Here is a 17,343-nt window from a genome sequence, read left to right on the forward strand (position 1 = left end):
GCTGTCTACCCCTGGGGCCTGTCCTTCTACTTTCCGTCGTCCAGGTCGTGTCCCTGCTGCTGTCCCCGGGCTGTCGGAGCTGGTCCTGCGGGCCACCTCAGGGGGCGGAGGGGGCGAGCCCGGTGCGGGGCGCGGCTGTCCTGGTCAGAAAAAAAGTCGTGAGGCGGAGAAAGGGTGGCTGTTGTCGGGCTCCTGCGGTTTCGGGACTCTTCGCCTTCTTGAAGACCCCCCACCCCGAGTCAGTGTTATAAGCTGTCCTTAATAAAACATATGAAATACTTCCCGAGGGTATGGTTGTGAAGTAGTGGGTGAAAGGCGACGTTGTGTTAACGGGTTATCTTTAGTAGAGCTATAAGTAAAATGTATGTTGCCAAAATATTGCTCTCCTATTATACACAGCTTGGTTAGCTATGCGCCAAAGTTTTTTTTTCCACATTAAGGAGTGCTGCCAGCCCAGTACTTGGTATGACCTTTGAATGCATCCCAGTTCTACAGTTTCGGGGAAATATCTGTAAATGAATGGTCAGGTTTTAATTATGGAGTAAATTTCTAGATTCCTTTTGTTTGGTAAGACCCAACTGGTCACTGAACAGTATGGACAGAAAAAGGATTCTGAATGGTAAACATAAAAGTTGAGGTAATGTTAGCGCCTTGGCTGCAATATAGAATATGTGGTATTTTGTTGCTGCTGGTGCACCATGTTTAGTCGGTGTTTGTGCTATCCTGGTTCTGTGACTGTGCTGTAATTTCTCATTCTGGGTTCCCGTTTGCTATCTGAAAATGTTGGTATTGCAGAAATGGAACTCTTCTGATGACCAGTTAATGCTCCAGCAAGCAGATTTGGGATACCTTACAACTAGATACAAAGCTACTTGAGTGGGTTTTTAACACAAGTCGGTAGTCATGTTTCATGCTGCAAATCTTATTACAGGCAGTGCAATTAAGGGAGTACTTCTTTCTTCGTATCATGTATTTGTTGGGAATGTTGCATTTGGACATCATGTCAAATATTAAAATGTAACTACAGTGGGTTTTTTTTCCTAGCAGTAATTCTGTTATGCCTCTACATACTATGGGAATGTTTTGCCTTGTGTTGCCTTCTTGAACATCTTACCGTTGTGTTTATAAGAGGAGGATTGTTCTAAATAATTGTAAATTCTGGTAGTCTTCTGGTATTTTTGAGATGGAGCGGTTGTTTGTGGCTTTCCAAATGAGGTCCTGCTAACAGGGATTTTCTACATATTTCTCTCTTGCCGCATTCCCTGTGTAACTTTCTGCCTTAGAGACTTCCATACATATTGCCAACACATCATTTTCTTTAGTATCACATTTAAAAACTTTGTGTTTGACGGATATGAGATTATGGGTAGACTATTTATGAAAGACTATCATTCTGCTAACCTTATTATATTCTATTTCTTCTCTTTGAAAATGAAGAAATTATTACTAGGATGCTGATTTTGTGGTAGTGTAAGATTTTTCTGATTGCACAATAACTTCTTTGTGGAACATGAAGAGATGTCAAGGAAGGACGTACCAAAAGACCTGAGATTAGATTCAGAACTGTTACTTCTTGCTTCTAGTTTGCTGCAGAAATGACTATTGCTGGGGGATTTTTTGTTGGTTTGTGGTGTGGGTTTGTTTTTGTTTGGTTTGGGTGGGTTTTTTTTGTTGGGTGGTTTTTTTTGTTGTTGTTGTTTGGGGGTTTTTTTGGTGGTGGTTTTTTTGTTTGTTTATTTGTTTTGGGGGTGGTTTTGTTTTGTTTGGTTTTTTTAATACCCCCATCACCATCTGCTGCCTTTCCAGGGCAAGAAAAAATACTACTAGAGGGATTTGGTCAGCAGCTTGCCTCTGGAGCAGTAGAAGAGGAAACTGTCAAGGAAATAAGACTGTTTCAAATGTAAAGTTAAAATGAAGGGGAGAAGTTTGAAAGGACAAACTACCTTGATGTCACTGTAATATGTAGAGCTTTGCTGAAAATTACAAAACTGGAATTTTAATGCCAGATGAAATGTATTTGTATGATTGTGTGTTCATCTGATCTAACTTTATGATGTTCCAGACTGGCTATAAAGGTTGGTAGCTATGATGTATCTCAACAGTAGGAAGGGATAAGATCCAAAGTAGAGGAAATACTGTAGGTATTTCATAGTTTCACAAACTGCTTGGAGGAACTCTTTGGAGAACAAAGTACTATCAGAAAACACAATAGTATTACTTGAGAGCTTGTCAGTCTAGACATGCTGTCTGAAGTTAAGCTTAGATGGTTTTAGGGTGATTCAGATTTGTACTTCTGAATTAAAGGGTTTTTAGTGATAAGCTTGAGTGTTTGTTTGTAATTATTTTGATAGTTTGTGTTCAGAATGATAGCACCTACAGAGGAGGCAAAGCTGTGATACATGGAAATGTTAGTGGCCTGTTTTGTCTTATACTCATTGGGACTTCCAATTTCTAAACAGTGTTGCTGTTATGAAATGTTTTGTTGCATCCTGTCTTCTGTCGATCGGCCTTGAGGGACTCCTCAGAGGATGACAGTCTTGTGGACTTCAGGACTATACAGTAGTAATGGAAAGATATATTGTGCCTGGGAGCTTTCTTTAAAAATGAGCAACTGAGTAACCTAATGAACAAGAAGATCACTGCATACAAAAGTACATTCAGCTTAGTGCTGGGTGTGGAAGAGCAGTGAGGACGTGAAGCCCTGCTGTACAAGCACAGCCATCAGTGCCACCCCCATGACAAATTCACCTCAGAGTTCCTCAGAAGGATGGGAGAGTCTTATGCTGAGGAGTGTGTTATTTTATCTCACCAGTGCTTTGCTTTGCCATTGAATGAAAAGAGTGAGGCGCTATGTTTCTACGCCATCAAAAACTTCAGGCTGCGCTCTGTGTGTAATGTAGAATAGATGTTCCTTGGGGCAGGAGTTGCTTCTCTGTAGTCAGTGACGCACCAGTAAAAGAAAAACGGATGTTTATGTGAGCATTGTAAATTCCAGATGTTTCAAATTATGAAAACAAAACAAATAGCATAGGTTTTGGTTGGCAAGGGATATTGTATAAAAGCTTTATTTTTGCCACCTTTGGAAATTGAGACACCATGGCTTTTGCAAGGGTCGAAAATAACTCAGACTGTCAGGTTATGCCCTTAGCGCGTAGGTCAGTTCAGCCCATCCATCCTATGCAGAATGATTTTTCTGAGGTTCCTGTACTGAATTCTTGGTTTATGAGTTTGCTGCCCTGTCAGTTCAGTATTACAGTTGAGGAGATAGTTTTCATCATAAAACCTGTACTTCTGGGTGCTCCTCTAGTGTTAATGGGGAGCATTAATGATACTAATGTAATGTTATCATTAATGGCTGTTCTGAAATACCTATAAAACAAGTATTTACTTTTATTCTCAGCATAAAAAAAAAATTTTTACTTAAAAGACATTTTGAAACCAGTTAGAAGAGACACATTTGAAGACTGGTTTAAAAATAGCTGTTGTTTTTTATGTTGTTTGTGCATAGTGCTTGATTGTTTTTCTCCTACAACTCAGTAAGAATAGAAGCATTCAAACATTTAGATATGTCAGTGGACTATATGTCTGTTTGTTTCAGTATGTTTCATGTATGTGTAGACTAACAGGACATACTGACTTGAATATTGATGTTGAAAGTAACTTGTTACTGTAAACTGACTCTAGTAAATAAAATTTTATCAGTATTTGTGGTTTAGGTTTTGACTTTAAACTGTTGAGTCACATGCTGTCTTTAGATGGTAACAAGCATACTGAGGAAATGTTTTTGGATCTGTAATATAAACATGTTTTAATTTGCTTTTAAAATATCAGCTGTGATATAAGCAGTATTTTTTTTTTCCTGAAAAACAATGTATACAATAGAATATATACTTTATTACTAAGACTTACTTTTATATCAAGAAATGTTATGACAAATACTTGGTTTACATTTACCAAATTTATGAAGAACAGAGAATCCTTTAACTAGCCTAAGTCTAATCACTGGGGCTTTTTTTGGCAGCTGGTTCCAAACAGCATTAATATAATAGCAGCAGTGTATGCTTGGAATAGGTAGGAAATGAGTTTGTGGTCTGCAGTGCAAGAAATGAAGAACATAGCTGGCAAATATAAACCCCTATATTTAAATAATGGTGTGGTAAAGGGTTCTGGTTGTGGCCTTGTGTTGCTTAGAGAATTAAAATAGCTTTTAGTGGTTCTGCCTGCAGTTTATTTTGGTCTTCTGATAGTCTGCAGTCTCTTTGCTGACTTTTTTTTTTTAACTGGGGGGGGTGGGGTGGGGAAAGAGACATTATTAGAGCTGCTTTTTTTTTGTGTGTGTGTGTTTGTTACTACTCGTCCTCATAGTCATTGAATGCTATACTGAGAATACTTTATCTCCTTGTTATCCAAGTATCCTTTACAATCTTGTTCCAGTAGCTTTTTAGGGGAGGAGCCTGACTGCTAATGAAGCATGTAAGTGTTAAACTGGCCGTCCGGTCTTCACCATGAAATACATCTTGTATTTCACATTATACTTTGACAATGCGTACTAGTCTGCACATTCAGAAATACTTCCCACATTTATAGTTTACCATAGCATGTGTTTTACATCTGTTAAACTTGATTTTTTTAATTTTTTGACTCATTTTGCCCACAGAGCTATTCTACAGTGCATGTGGTGCAATGAAAGGTGGTAATTTTAAGGTTTTGTTGTGATCATCTCCAGTAATAGTTGTTTAGCATTTGCAAAACTATGCTAATATTCATCTATTAGCTACACTTGATCACAGGTCTGGCTTACTTTGTGCTCTGCTGCTGTTCTGTAGTTACAAATAAAAGTAGTTTGCTATAGCACCCCTTTATTGCAACTATTTAGAGGCAGAGGATTAAGGGTATTTAGAATTAACATAGGCATAAAATTAACAGTATTCTACTCTGCAATATTTCCTGTGTTTGAGAGGATTAGAAGATTTATTCCTATCACTGTCCTCAGCTTAGCTGTTTTCCCTGTACAAATTTATCCTGGCTGTACTGGGATAGTGTGACATGTGTCAGAGCTCTTGATAGATGCTTTTATGCTGTGACATTTACCAGTGTTTGAAGTAACTGATACTTCTGTTTGCAGCTCTTGCAGTCAGAATTTTGGGTTTGTGTACTCTTGTAAAAATGTTGCACTGATGTTCACTGTCATCTGTAGTGTTGATTTTCTCTTTTGAAACTGAATCTGCACTGCTTTGAGTTATAGATCCTGTTTGTTAGCCTGTTGTACATCCAAGTATTGCACCAGCATTTTCTATACCAGTGACTAAAAAATACAGACAAGCTCTTGTAGTAACCAGACCTGCATGATGCAGTTACATGGTGATAATCCATGAAACATGGACAAAGCTGCTGGAAGCAATGAGTTTAATTACTGGGAAATCTCCATGAGGTTTCAGCACATTGTGCTTTGAATAACTCTTCAGTCTGTCGAACTTGACAAAGCAAAGTTTTGGGCTTCTTGTGGGCATTTTAGCTGCTTTGTATAGGTAATTCCTGTATTCAATTTCTAATTCTTTTGTGAATATGTAAAGTCATGAAGCAGTTTTTCTGTATCTACTTACTCTAGAGAATTATCACAACTGTTCTGCAGTGTTTGGTTCTGGACACTAGGAAGTCGGATGAGCTTGGACATTGTTTCCTTGCACCATTACAAAAAGATGTAGGAGAGCTTGAAACCCAAATAATTTTGCTTTGAATATGAAGCTTCAACAGCATAATTAACAATATAAATCTGAATTCGTTCTTTGTTTTTACCACAGCTTGATCTGAGCTTCTGTATGTAAAGGCTCAAACTGTTAACACTGTCAATTTCAATTTACAATGTTTTATTGTGTTACCGATTGTATTTTTAAACCACATTTAGCTTCAGTACATTATTTCTTATGATTGGAAAACATGGCTTGAATTAGCTTTATTACTATTTTGAAGTTTGGTCTGGCTTTGTTTTCCAGCTGCAGAAGCTCTCGGAATATATTTGGACTATTGTTATGGTCTAGGGAAATCCATTGAAAAGAGCCTCTTCATTTTTCATCATTGTTAGGGAAATACTAATAACAGGAGTTGATAGTTCTGGGTCTCATCCAAATATGATTAAAAAGCAGGGGGGTTTTCTTCATGGACAAATTTCAGCGCCTTCAGCCTGAACAAGTTGAAAGTGTATACCTGAGGAGCCTTACCCAGTTCCTGCCAATTCTGAAGTACATATGAAAGAACCAATCTGTGGTTTTGGCGCATGTGAAGGTCTTGACTCTTACAAACTTGTGACTCCAAAATTAAGTGCTTGTGTAGCAGTTCACACATGCATTAAGGAATGTTTGCATGTATTTTAGAGACTTTCTGAAGAGTTTAAGCTGAATATTTTTCCCATCACTGTGTAGCTGGCTCTTTTTTTTTTTTTTTTTTTTTTTTTTTTTTTTTTTTTTTTTTTTTTTTTTTTTTTTTTTTTTTTTTTTTTTTTTTTTTTTTTTTTTTTTTTTTTTTTTTTTTTTTTTTTTTTTTTTTTTTTTTTTTTTTTTTTTTTTTTTTTTTTTTTTTTTTTAAGTGGGTGTACAAGACTTACTTTTCTCTTGTTGGGTTATGCTGTGAGTTGCAAATTAGAGTAGACAGTGGCTGTAACAGCTCTGTTGCTGGTAATGCTTGCTACAACTCTTGTGACTTCTGGAAACTTGAGACTTGTTTATTGCCTTAGTATACTGGCAGTGACTTGATTTTGCATAGATTACCAGTTCTCTGTATCACTCCCTTAGTGAAATTTGAATCCTCTGATTAAAAACGGAACTGCACTTTTAAAGGATTTTGCTGTTGCATTTTTTAGTCAAAGTCTAGTCTGCAGTGGTGTTTCTGGACCAGCATAAAATTTTACGAACAGAATAAAGTTAAGGACAGACAAGTAATACTAGTTGGCAATTGGAGTTATTTCAGTATATGAAAAAACTGTCTCTTTTGTTTTAAATCACAAGGATTGTGAGGAGTGATTTCAGAGCAAGTAGTAGCATTTCTACTCTATTAATTGGCTGAAGATAAGTTGCACTGTCTTTCTTTGTGTTCAGGGCCAAGAGTGAACCTGTAAGCAGTGTAAGTGTAAGAAGAGTTTAGGTGCCAGGTCCATGGTAAATTGGGTCGCTGAGTAGTATGAGAGTTGAAATGTTTACTGGATGTCTTAAATGCATAAATGTATCACAGCAGTTGAGAAGTGCAGAGTTTTAACCCTTCAAATTGTGCGTAAGGTCTGATTGCACTTTGTACATGAATTCCACACTTGAGCTGAACTTAGATCGAATTTAAACCTTGATTTTTAAAAGTAGTTGACTTTACTAATGATTTTTTGAATAGAAATGTTGCCACTGTTACTCCTTAAGCTAAGTTCAAGGAAATATTTGCAATCCTGCTTATGTCTGTTGTTGACTTAAATGTGTGTTTTGAGTAATTACTTAAGTGACTTAGGAACAGTGGTTTAGCACACATCTCTTAGCTTATTTCTATGGAAATATTTACACATAATCATTAAACTTCTTGCAGCATAGTTCCTATCAGCTTAGAATTGGGAAAAAGTTGTTTGTTGTTAGTATGGTAAAATTTCAGACATCAAAAGTAGTATATTGAATTAAAAAAGAAAAATGAATCAACATTAATGGTTTGTTTTGCATTTCATATAGGGATCACAAATCAGGTGAAAAGCTTAGCTGGGTTTTAAATAATTAAATATTAGCTGGTAATTAAATAATAATTTTAAATTACTTGGGACTGTGTGTACTCCTGTAAGGGAAATAAATCAGTTGACCTGCAAAGCTTCTCTGAATGTTTAAATTTCAACTTTCCTGGCAGCTTTTTAGTAGTTGGCTTTGGGGTTTTTTTGGGGGTGTTTTTTTTTTCTTTTGTTTGGTTGGTTTTTGTTTGTTTGTTTTAAGTGGTTTTCTTGGTTTGTGGTGTTTTGGGTTTTTTTTTTTTGTTTGTTTGCTGGGTTTTTTTGGTTGTTGGGGTTTTTTTTGTTTTTTGGTTTTTTTGGAGGGGGGAGGGAGAGGCCTGCAGGGAATTAAATAAGGTGTAGAGCTAATATTTTTCCTTTATTTTCTAGTTTACTTAGAAACCTTTATGTTGTGTTCATATATCATCTCTAGGCAGACTGCAAGCATTTTATGAGCTAGTTTAACTCAGCTAGTGTGCATAGATTAGGCCAATAGAAGAAGCTTTTGTAAAATCAAGAGCAAAAGCAGTAGTCAGATTAGCACATAAATTTCTAAATTAGCAGTGAGTTTACACACAAATCAAGAAACCCTTCGTTGTCCTCATTCCTTCCACCCTCTACTCCACATCTACTTCCGTATAACCAGCTTATACTGAAGTACTTTCAGACACTAATTTATAACACAGTCTTGTCTTTATCAGCAGATCTGTCTGGCAAAAACCACTTTTGGTATCAGTGGGCATTTCAAGTGTTGATTTCTTTAAAAATACCACAGACCTATTTAATAAGATCTGTTTGTGTTCTTACTTTTGACACGGTACTGTTGAGTGGTACATATTTTCATGTACGTGTCTTTCAAGTATTGGTGTGTTTCTTACAGGAACTAAGTGATCTGCAACGAGACCCACCGGCCCACTGTTCTGCCGGACCTGTTGGAGATGACCGTAAGCTGTTAATAGGACCTTGTCACAGTTGACCTTTTTTTGGTTACAAAAAAAGCTCAGAAAATCTCTAATTGTTTTGTCTTTTTGACTTTCAGTGTTTCACTGGCAAGCAACAATTATGGGACCTGTAAGTATACAATTCATGACCCTTAGAAAGTAGACCTTGTTACCCTTTTTGTAATGGAAGGATTCATTTGGTTTTCCATAAACATGGCAGTTGAATTCAGCTGCGTTGTGTATAGATTAAAGATCAAGGGTGGTATTGTTGTTTTTATTAGTCTGGTACTAATTTATTTCTGTAACTGTTAAAAAATCTATTCTTTTCACGAAGTTAGGGGTACTTAATCAGTCATCTTCCATGTTTGAACTGATGTGTGCTCCAGAGTGAAAAGCTTGCTTTTCAAAGATAATTTCTTTTCTGCAAGGTTCATCCATCTGGAAGGACAAAGAGTGGTTGTAATCCAATGCTAAAGTTGGTAACTAAACAGGAGTGGGGTTGCACAGGGTGACTTGGAGGCTTTTAGGTAGACCTTATTTGATTGCTGTGATGTGGCTCTGGCAAAAAGACGGTTTTTGCAAACTGTAGGTCAGCAGTTTTGGGTATTTTGGTTTCTGTGCAAGAAAGGCCTGCTTTTCTTGGGTTGAGAGAGGTCTCTTAAATACCCCATTTATTATTCTTGTCAAGGAAATGACATAAGAAAGGACAACAAAGTTTAAGAACTGAAAGTTTTAAAGGAAAACTGAAAAAAGTTTTAGCAAAAAGAATAAAAAACAACCTAACTTGGTGAAAGGAGTGTTTATTAATATCACAGTAAGGAGTATATATCCCTAGTGTTACCTTTTGGACTTACTTGGTTTAGATGGTGAGCCAAATGACTGTGTGAGTTGAAGTTTTGAGACAATACTTAATCCATAAAAAATGCAGCATTACATGATGGAGAAAAGTGGAATTGACTGCTTTGAGACTGTTTTCAGCATGGCTGCTCTGAAGCAGTGGAAGATCAGTTACAAATTTGCTGGTTATATGCTGGAGTCTGTTGTCCAATTTGTCAATAGCTCAGCAGCAACTGAAGTGATCATGGCACATTTTTCTGCAGGATACTGATGCTTTTGGCATTTTTCTTTAACAACTGTGTTCTTTCACATACAAAGTCATTTGACCCTTGCCCTCCTGTGCTGCTTAAAAATGAATGGCAAAAAAGCAAAGAGATAGGAGGTAACAAAAGCATATGTGCTAATTGACACCAATAATGTCTCTTTTCTGAATTACTCTGAGTAAGGGAATAGTAGCACATAAATCCCAACTTAAATTCAGTTTTTTCTTCCAGCTTGCAATTCAGTCTTCATATTCTGTACTGGAAAATACTCTTTGCTTCAGGTTCTTCAGTTTTCTTTAGTTAAGGATAATAATGAGCATCTCTTGCCAACCTTTCTCAGCCATATCTGCTGAGATAGAAGAAAAGAACACCTTCAGGACATTAATCCTTTATCTTGATAACAGAAGGAAATAGGGATGCACATCCTGTATGTTTCCTGGTGGCCTGAGGGAAGCACAGGTCTAAAGCTTACCCTCAGAATTCGCTTCCTATGTGTGGAAGTAGGGTTACCTCTTCTCTTGCCTATGGGCATCATCAGTTTGTTTTATGTACTCTAATTGTAAAACACAATGTGACTTCGCCTTCTCTCTGATACTGAACTTGTCTCATCTGAAGTTTAACTCTGACAAATCCATTTAGAATGCATGTAAGGAGTCCTTTCAAACCAAATTGGAAGTACAGCAGCAATCTCTTCTGATGATAGCTCATGTTGACTTCTTAGTAATACTATATATAACCTGCCTTATATTGCAACACTGTCTGCATTTTGAGTGTTTAAGACATGTCTTAGTGGAACATTTGTGATCTTACCTTGTACTCATCTCTAAAGCATTAATTTTTGCTCATTTCCAACGTAAACATTCTAAAAAAGTCTGCCTTTCCTTCCATAAGAAACCCCTAAAACTTAGTCATTTGCAGCTTTTGTGAGATTGTGTTCCTATGTTGCTGTTTTAAACTTATCAAGTCATGAGAGAGGTTTTCTTCTTCCCTTTATTGGAAATGGCAGCACTGCTTTCTATAATTTAGCACTGAGACTTTTCCCCTTGATTTTGTAGTTAATAAAAATGGAAGATTTCCTCAACAGATGACTGCAACAAAGTTATTTCTTTCTATTAACTGTGTGCAACCTGGACATAAACCTGTGCACATGTTCTCTAACAAAATGCATGTTCACAGATTTGTACAGGTCACAAAGATGTTGTGTGTTTTTAAAACTCCCTGATGTCATCATGATCAACTGAATTATGTTGGAAAATCCTACTCTTTGCATCTGCAAAGAGATACCACTTCTTAAGGTAAATATTTTTGTAGCTTAAGGCTGGAGAAGGAGGAGGATCAGAGCAGCAGCTGTGGTGTTGCACAAAGACAGGATTTGGAAGACCTGCTCTGGGTTTTGTACTCCCCTTGATGCAGTGGAGCTGATGGAACAGTCCTTTTGAAGCTACACCAGTCAGACACTTTCTCTGCCCAAAAAGGGCAACACTTTGTAGCCATGTTGTACTACTGCAGTAGTAGCCATGGTTGATGCTACTGTAGCTGTGCAGGCCAATGGGAGGGTTCAATTCCCTCTGTGCCTTCCCAGTACACAGCCTATAGCAGGCTGTGGCCCATAGCGCAGGCTGTGTACTGGGGGGGAAAAAGTAGATTTTTTCAATGATACTCACAGCTTTGGGTGGTTGTTTATGTTCAGAAGAGAAGTTCCAAAATACCTGAAATGTATTAATGTGTTTGATTTGTTCTGTTTTTTCCCCAGCCTGATAGTGCATATCAAGGGGGAGTATTTTTTCTCACAGTACACTTTCCAACAGACTATCCTTTCAAACCACCAAAGGTAAGTCCTTACTCTCAAAACTTAGGTGTTTTTGTGTTTTGGTTTTTGTGGGTGGGTTGGTTGGTTGTTTTTATTTGGTTTTGGTTGTTTTTTTTTTTTTCCCCCCAAAGCTTTGTTTCTATGTTGTGGTTCTTTGGGGCTTAGTTTTGGAAGTTAAAACCAGAAAGGCCAGCAGCAGGATACATGTTCATAGCAGATTAATGGATAAGACTGTACAGTAAAGTGTCTTGGCATATCTAGTATGACTGGCACTGAAGGGGTGATGTTAAGGATTCCAAATGTAATGAACATAATTTGATGTTACTTGTTTCTTGGTTTGGGGGTTTTTTTATTATTATTTATTTTTATTTTTTTACTCCAGATTGCTTTTACAACGAAAATATACCACCCAAACATAAACAGTAATGGGAGTATTTGTCTTGATATCCTGAGATCACAATGGTCACCAGCTCTGACTGTATCTAAAGGTAAACTCATAGATTTGCTAATGTGTTTATGAAATTATATACATTGCTGTGGTACTTCCTTATATATTACTGTACTATCTAAGGGTGGCAGCAGGAACTCGTTTATCCTACACATTACAAAAGTCGCAACTTCCACTGAAATTCTTGTTATGATCCAAGATCTTGCACAGTTTATTTGGAGTGTCACATTACATAAAATATTACGTGTGTGGCAAAGAAATGTTCTAAACCAAATTGGGTAAGGTAATAAATGTTCCGTTAGTTTGAAATGCAACTTGTGTTATAGCTGACTGTGCATGCAGAACTGAGAAGAAACAGATGAGCAGAGCTGCAAAATCAGATGAATTTGAATGTAAATTGAAAACCCTGATACTGACACGTGTGGGCTTGACTGATTGCTTATTGATAGTTCTTTGGGTTGCCTAAGCATCCTTGTGTGGGCTAAGGCCTTAATTACACTTTATTTTAAAATTAGATAAATTGTTCTGGTTTGCATTCCTCTGTAAGATGAATATTTTAAAATGTAGCTGCTTTCAAAGTCATCAGTAAAAGATGTATTAAAATATTCTAGTGCTGTAATTAAACTTTTTCAAGTTGAACACTGTAGATTTTTGGAAGATTGAGGTTTTAGTGAAGCAGTTCTTTTGTTGTAGGCATTTTATGTCACTTCAAAAGCTGCCTAAAATCTGGGTGCTATCATTGTTTTTTCTCACCCAGCCTCAAAATGCTTAGGCACACTCTCAGTCATATTACAGAAAGTTCTCATGCGACACGAAAGGTTAAACAGTATCACATTTTGCCTAAGTGCTTGAGAGCTCTTTAAATCATGTGTCTTGTTTTAGAACAGTGTCATTGCATTTGGTATACAAGCAAGGAAAAAAATTGACTTTGTCCAATGGAAATTGCTCTATGCAAGTGCAATTGCTATACCTCCTTGGAAAAAGCAACTTCTGCTCACATGCAGTGATGCTGCAGAGCAGTGATCTCTTAAGCTAAACAAAATCAAAGTTTACTACTGTTTCCTTAAGTAATTGCTGAAGATATAAATTACTCTTGCATGCAGTTGGTAACAACTTTCCACAGAAATTGGTTGGTTTATTGCTGAGCAAAAATTGTCTTGTTTCTAGCTATTAAGAAGGTATTTAGCAATTGAAGGTTGGCCCTTGTATCATATTTAGCAGTTAGCATTTACAACTGAAAACTCTTGAAGTTTTTAGATCTTCAGCACTTTTTTGTGTCTTGTTGAGCATTCCTCAAGTTCCTTTATTTCTGGAGCAGTTTGGTTGTGTATTCTGATTTGATGTGCTTTTAATGTGGAAGCACATTATGTATTTCATAAACTGGAAATTACTCAGTGGCTCATGAAGTTTCTCCTTTATAGTTCTTGTTTTACAGAATGAAAGCATTGTAACACATTGATAGCACCTCTGACTGGTGTGACCAAGTATTCTAACCCAATTTTCTGTATTACTGGTATATTTGGCACTTAATAAAATAAAATATATGTCAGTATGAAGTGACTGGACTTGCTACAGCTGAAAGTAAGTCTTAGTCCAGACTCTGTGGTAACAAGAAAAAGCAAGATAAAAATTCCAGTTCTACAGCAGATTCTTATGGTAGCATCAAATTCCCTTTCAGAAGACATTTAAAATTGTTTAACTGTGGACTCCTGTATTCATATTAGTTATGAGTATAAAGATAGGAATTTCCTGGAAAATACAGACTGAAAATATTAGGAAAAAAATCAAACTCCCTTGGTTCAGTACCAGGAATTATAAGTGAGTTCCTGCATATAATGCTGATGAAGTATTTTCCCAAAATGGAAGTCACATGAAATTAAGTGAAATGTTGATATGAAGGAGAGAATAACTGTCAGCACTGAAGTGGAAAAGGCTATGCACAAATAGTATTGTATGGCAGTGTAATGTAAACAGTATTTATTATCCTAAATAACTGTAGATGGAACGGTTTAGTTTGATAAACCAACTACATACACTGTTTACATGTAACTATGTAGTCTGCAGTTTCTTTAATGTTCATGGTTTAAAACATGAGAGAGAGATCATTACAAAAGGTGCAGGTCTCTGGACTGCAAGTTCTCTAAGCTAGTATCAGGTGTAGTTTACGTAAGACCTAGAGAAACGATGCTGAACAGAACTGCTGTGTGAAAGCTTACTACTTACATGCATTCTTTTTCCAATCACCCTTCTACCACCCTCCTTCAGTGTACTAGGATATAATAAAGGATTGTAGAAATGAAGCAAACTAACTTGTTTAATCTAGTGTCTCTTTTATTTAGTTCTATTGTCCATATGCTCCTTACTTTGTGATCCTAATCCAGATGATCCTTTAGTACCAGATATTGCACAGATCTACAAGTCAGACAAGGAAAAGTGAGTATAACATATACGTAATTGTGTATGTGGTACTTGCAGATGGTTATCTGCTATGCACCCTCTATTTTAACTTTTAAAGATACTTTTTTCATAGATTTCTATAGGATTAGATTTTTAAATCTTGAAAATACTGATCAGTAGAATAGCAAGCAGAGAACTGTGGGCATACACAACTTGGGTAATTACTAATTTTTTGCACTTAGATGCATAAAACCTTCGCATTTATGTTTTATCTTTATATTAATTTGATGAAAAATAATTTCCCAAATATGAGTTATCTGTTGCTAGTGTGACCCTCTGGTTGTAAAACCTGTGTCTTTAGTAAGATGTCAGATATGAACAACAAACATGTTTTAGACACGATGTTGCAAATTTAGGATAGACCAATATGCAGCTCTTCTTAGTGCTAAGAACTATTGTCACGTTGCAATTTGCAGCATCTTACATTGAAAAAGAAACTTTTTTCTTTTTCTTTTTTTTTTTCTTTTTCTTTTTTTTTTTTTTTTTTTTTCCCCACTTTCTGGAACAGCTGTAGAACTTGAAGGAAGTTTCTGATCTTGGGAAGGTAACATGGACAGCACATAAATGAAGTATTACATGCTTCTGAAACAAACCTGATTTTGATTTGAGAAGTTTTAAGTCTAAAAGTACTATACTGCCTGGAACATCTCTGGGGTCTTTTGCTTAGAGTGTGGAACCACCTGGATTTTCCAAAGTTCAGTTTTAAGGCTTGTTGACTTCTTGTCACTCCCAAGGAGTGTTTTGAAATGCTTGTCTTTAAACTACACACAGGGCTGAACCTCCACAGTATCAGATAACAGTCTTTAGAGGACGCTAGCCCAGTGCCTTAGCATAGTAGTGATTCTTACCAAAGTACTACCTCTGGAGTGATTCCTTTGAGCACTTGAGCTTCGAATACTGGCATCTGTGGATAACTAAGCAAAGCGATGCACTGATTTCTCAAGAGTTTGTTGCAGTTGTGGATGGCAGGAATATCGGGCCCTTCATTCCACAGTTTAGACTGCATGATTTCCAAAGGGTTCCATGGATGAAATACTACATGTATGAGATTTTTCCATTGTTGCTGCTTTCTGCTTGATGTAGCAGCTACCTGCTTAACCTGGGCTTACAAACTTTTTCAGAAAACTTTCCTTTCAAGTTCTGAAATGCAGATGGCAATGCAGAATGGAGAATAAAGTATGACTAAAACCAAAACAAACAAAAACCCAAACCCACTGTGCCTTCTGTCCCCACCCTTTCCAAAACCACTTAATTATACTGAATTTTATGCAGCTAAAAAGTGTGAATTTTGTTAGACATTTAATAGTTTATTTAGGAATAATTGACAACAAATTCCTGTTAAGGTACAAATCAGATACAAATACGCCTTTTAATACAAACTTGTGAGACTGGTTTTCAGTTTGAGTATAAATAGCTTTGATAGGTAACCTTAAACTGAGTGTACAGTGAGTATATGTTTCTTGGCTTTTAGACTATTTTATTATCGAGTCAATGCTAAGAAGTGAAAAGCTCTAACGTGTGTTAAGTGAATATGTGGCTATTGCCAATGTATCACTAACAGCTCTTCACTGTAATGCCTTCTTTCTGCACGTACAGATACAACAGACATGCAAGAGAATGGACTCAGAAATATGCAATGTAAACTTCTGAAGACTTTTTCATATACCAGAGTACTGTAAATTCTAGGGTTTTTTGTTTGGTTTTTTTTGTTTTTTTCAAAATTAGAAGGAAATGCAGCACAATTTACTGTTTCAACGTATCATGATACGCCTTGAATTTTTTTCAACCATGTAAGTGTGTTTCTGGAGCAAGGGAGAACCAACTTCCAAAAATAACCTTATGACTGTGATAAGAATATTTATCCTCTTTGTATGCTTTGCAGAAGAGATTTAATATGGTTTTTAAGAGTTGGGCATCTGCATCTTCAGACTACAAGTTGCATAGTGCAGTCGTAAAGCAACCAAATTATTTTTGCTGGAAAAAAGTAGCTGGTTTTATGTGATGAATACTGTATGTGTGTCCTTTAAAGTAAGTTGTCTGTTTTGTGTGTTCAAATTTCATTTTGTTAGTTCACTTATGTAATTTGTATTTTTTTATTGTATAGACTAAATATTTTATTTACCATGTATGTTGTTTCATTTTAGACTTACTAGCTTGTGCACAGTATTGACAAGATACAACTGCTAGTAATGAAAATAATTGGAGTATCCCACCTGTTAGGATATTCTAAAGACTGACTGCAGATTTCTTAAAACCTAAAATTATCTTTGCACTGTAATTCTTTATATGCTGATTATGGAGAAACACTTGGTTTTGATTCTGTTGCATACTTGACTTAATTTTATTGCAATGTGAACTAATTGCACTGCTATGTAGAAAGATATGTAACCGTTTTGTTGCTATTCACAACTGATTTTTGACATGTGGGCAACGTAACACTACCACAAACCTTTTACAAATCTAAATGTAGCCTTTTCCATATAAATAAAATGCATTTTCTACTATCTCTTGGCTATTTTTTTTAATCACGCATGTCTTTTAAAGTACTTTCTCTAACATTAGAGAATCAAAATATTACGTGTGCATGTGTCTTGTAGACAAAAGGGAAGGGAAAGCCATGCATCTCATAGAACTGTGTTGCAGTTAATTTTTATGCTAGCTTCTGCCTAATTTATTTAGCATGCTGTGCCCATTGTTTTATATATGATTTAAACTAGTTTAACGGTGTGTTACATCTATATTCATTTATGGAGGAAATGCTACAAGTGTTTGAATGTTAAACACTTCAGCTAAGATAGTGTGTTTGTAATAGCAGAAAGTTGCAGTAAACTTCCACTTGAAGCTAACTTACCATTAGCTGG

General features: G+C 36.3%; 1 protein-coding gene across 2 annotated transcripts; it reads left to right on the forward strand.

The window, feature by feature from the left end:
- Positions 1-7,205: 7,205 nt before the first annotated feature.
- UBE2D1 (ubiquitin-conjugating enzyme E2D 1) lies at positions 7,206-16,988 on the forward strand. Of its 2 annotated transcripts, none has more exons than XM_010011358.1 (7): positions 7,206-7,259; positions 8,607-8,670; positions 8,766-8,797; positions 11,521-11,598; positions 11,960-12,065; positions 14,365-14,458; positions 16,079-16,988. In XM_010011358.1, the coding sequence occupies exons 1-7, from the start codon at positions 7,206-7,208 to the stop codon at positions 16,122-16,124; spliced, it is 474 nt and encodes a 157-aa protein (XP_010009660.1). In that variant the 3' UTR covers positions 16,125-16,988. The 2 variants fall into 2 exon arrangements, with proteins under 2 accessions (XP_010009660.1, XP_010009661.1); XM_010011359.1 differs by lacking the exon at positions 7,206-7,259 and adding an exon at positions 10,944-11,062 and having other exon boundaries at positions 8,602-8,670.
- The last annotated feature ends 355 nt before the right edge of the window (positions 16,989-17,343 follow it).

This window comes from Nestor notabilis, unplaced genomic scaffold (genome assembly GCF_000696875.1).
Source record: "Nestor notabilis isolate BGI_N333 unplaced genomic scaffold, ASM69687v1 scaffold19813, whole genome shotgun sequence".
In the NCBI taxonomy this organism is placed as follows: domain Eukaryota; kingdom Metazoa; phylum Chordata; class Aves; order Psittaciformes; family Psittacidae; genus Nestor; species Nestor notabilis.

Bases quoted from the DNA above. Each gene is read 5' to 3' on its own strand.
- UBE2D1 (XM_010011358.1), top strand. From the start codon at position 7,206: ATGCATAAATGTATCACAGCAGTTGAGAAGTGCAGAGTTTTAACCCTT. The intron at 8,671-8,765 runs GTAAGCTGTTAA...TTTGACTTTCAG, and splicing joins CGGACCTGTTGGAGATGACC to TGTTTCACTGGCAAGCAACA. The intron at 14,459-16,078 runs GTGAGTATAACA...CTGCACGTACAG, and splicing joins TACAAGTCAGACAAGGAAAA to ATACAACAGACATGCAAGAG.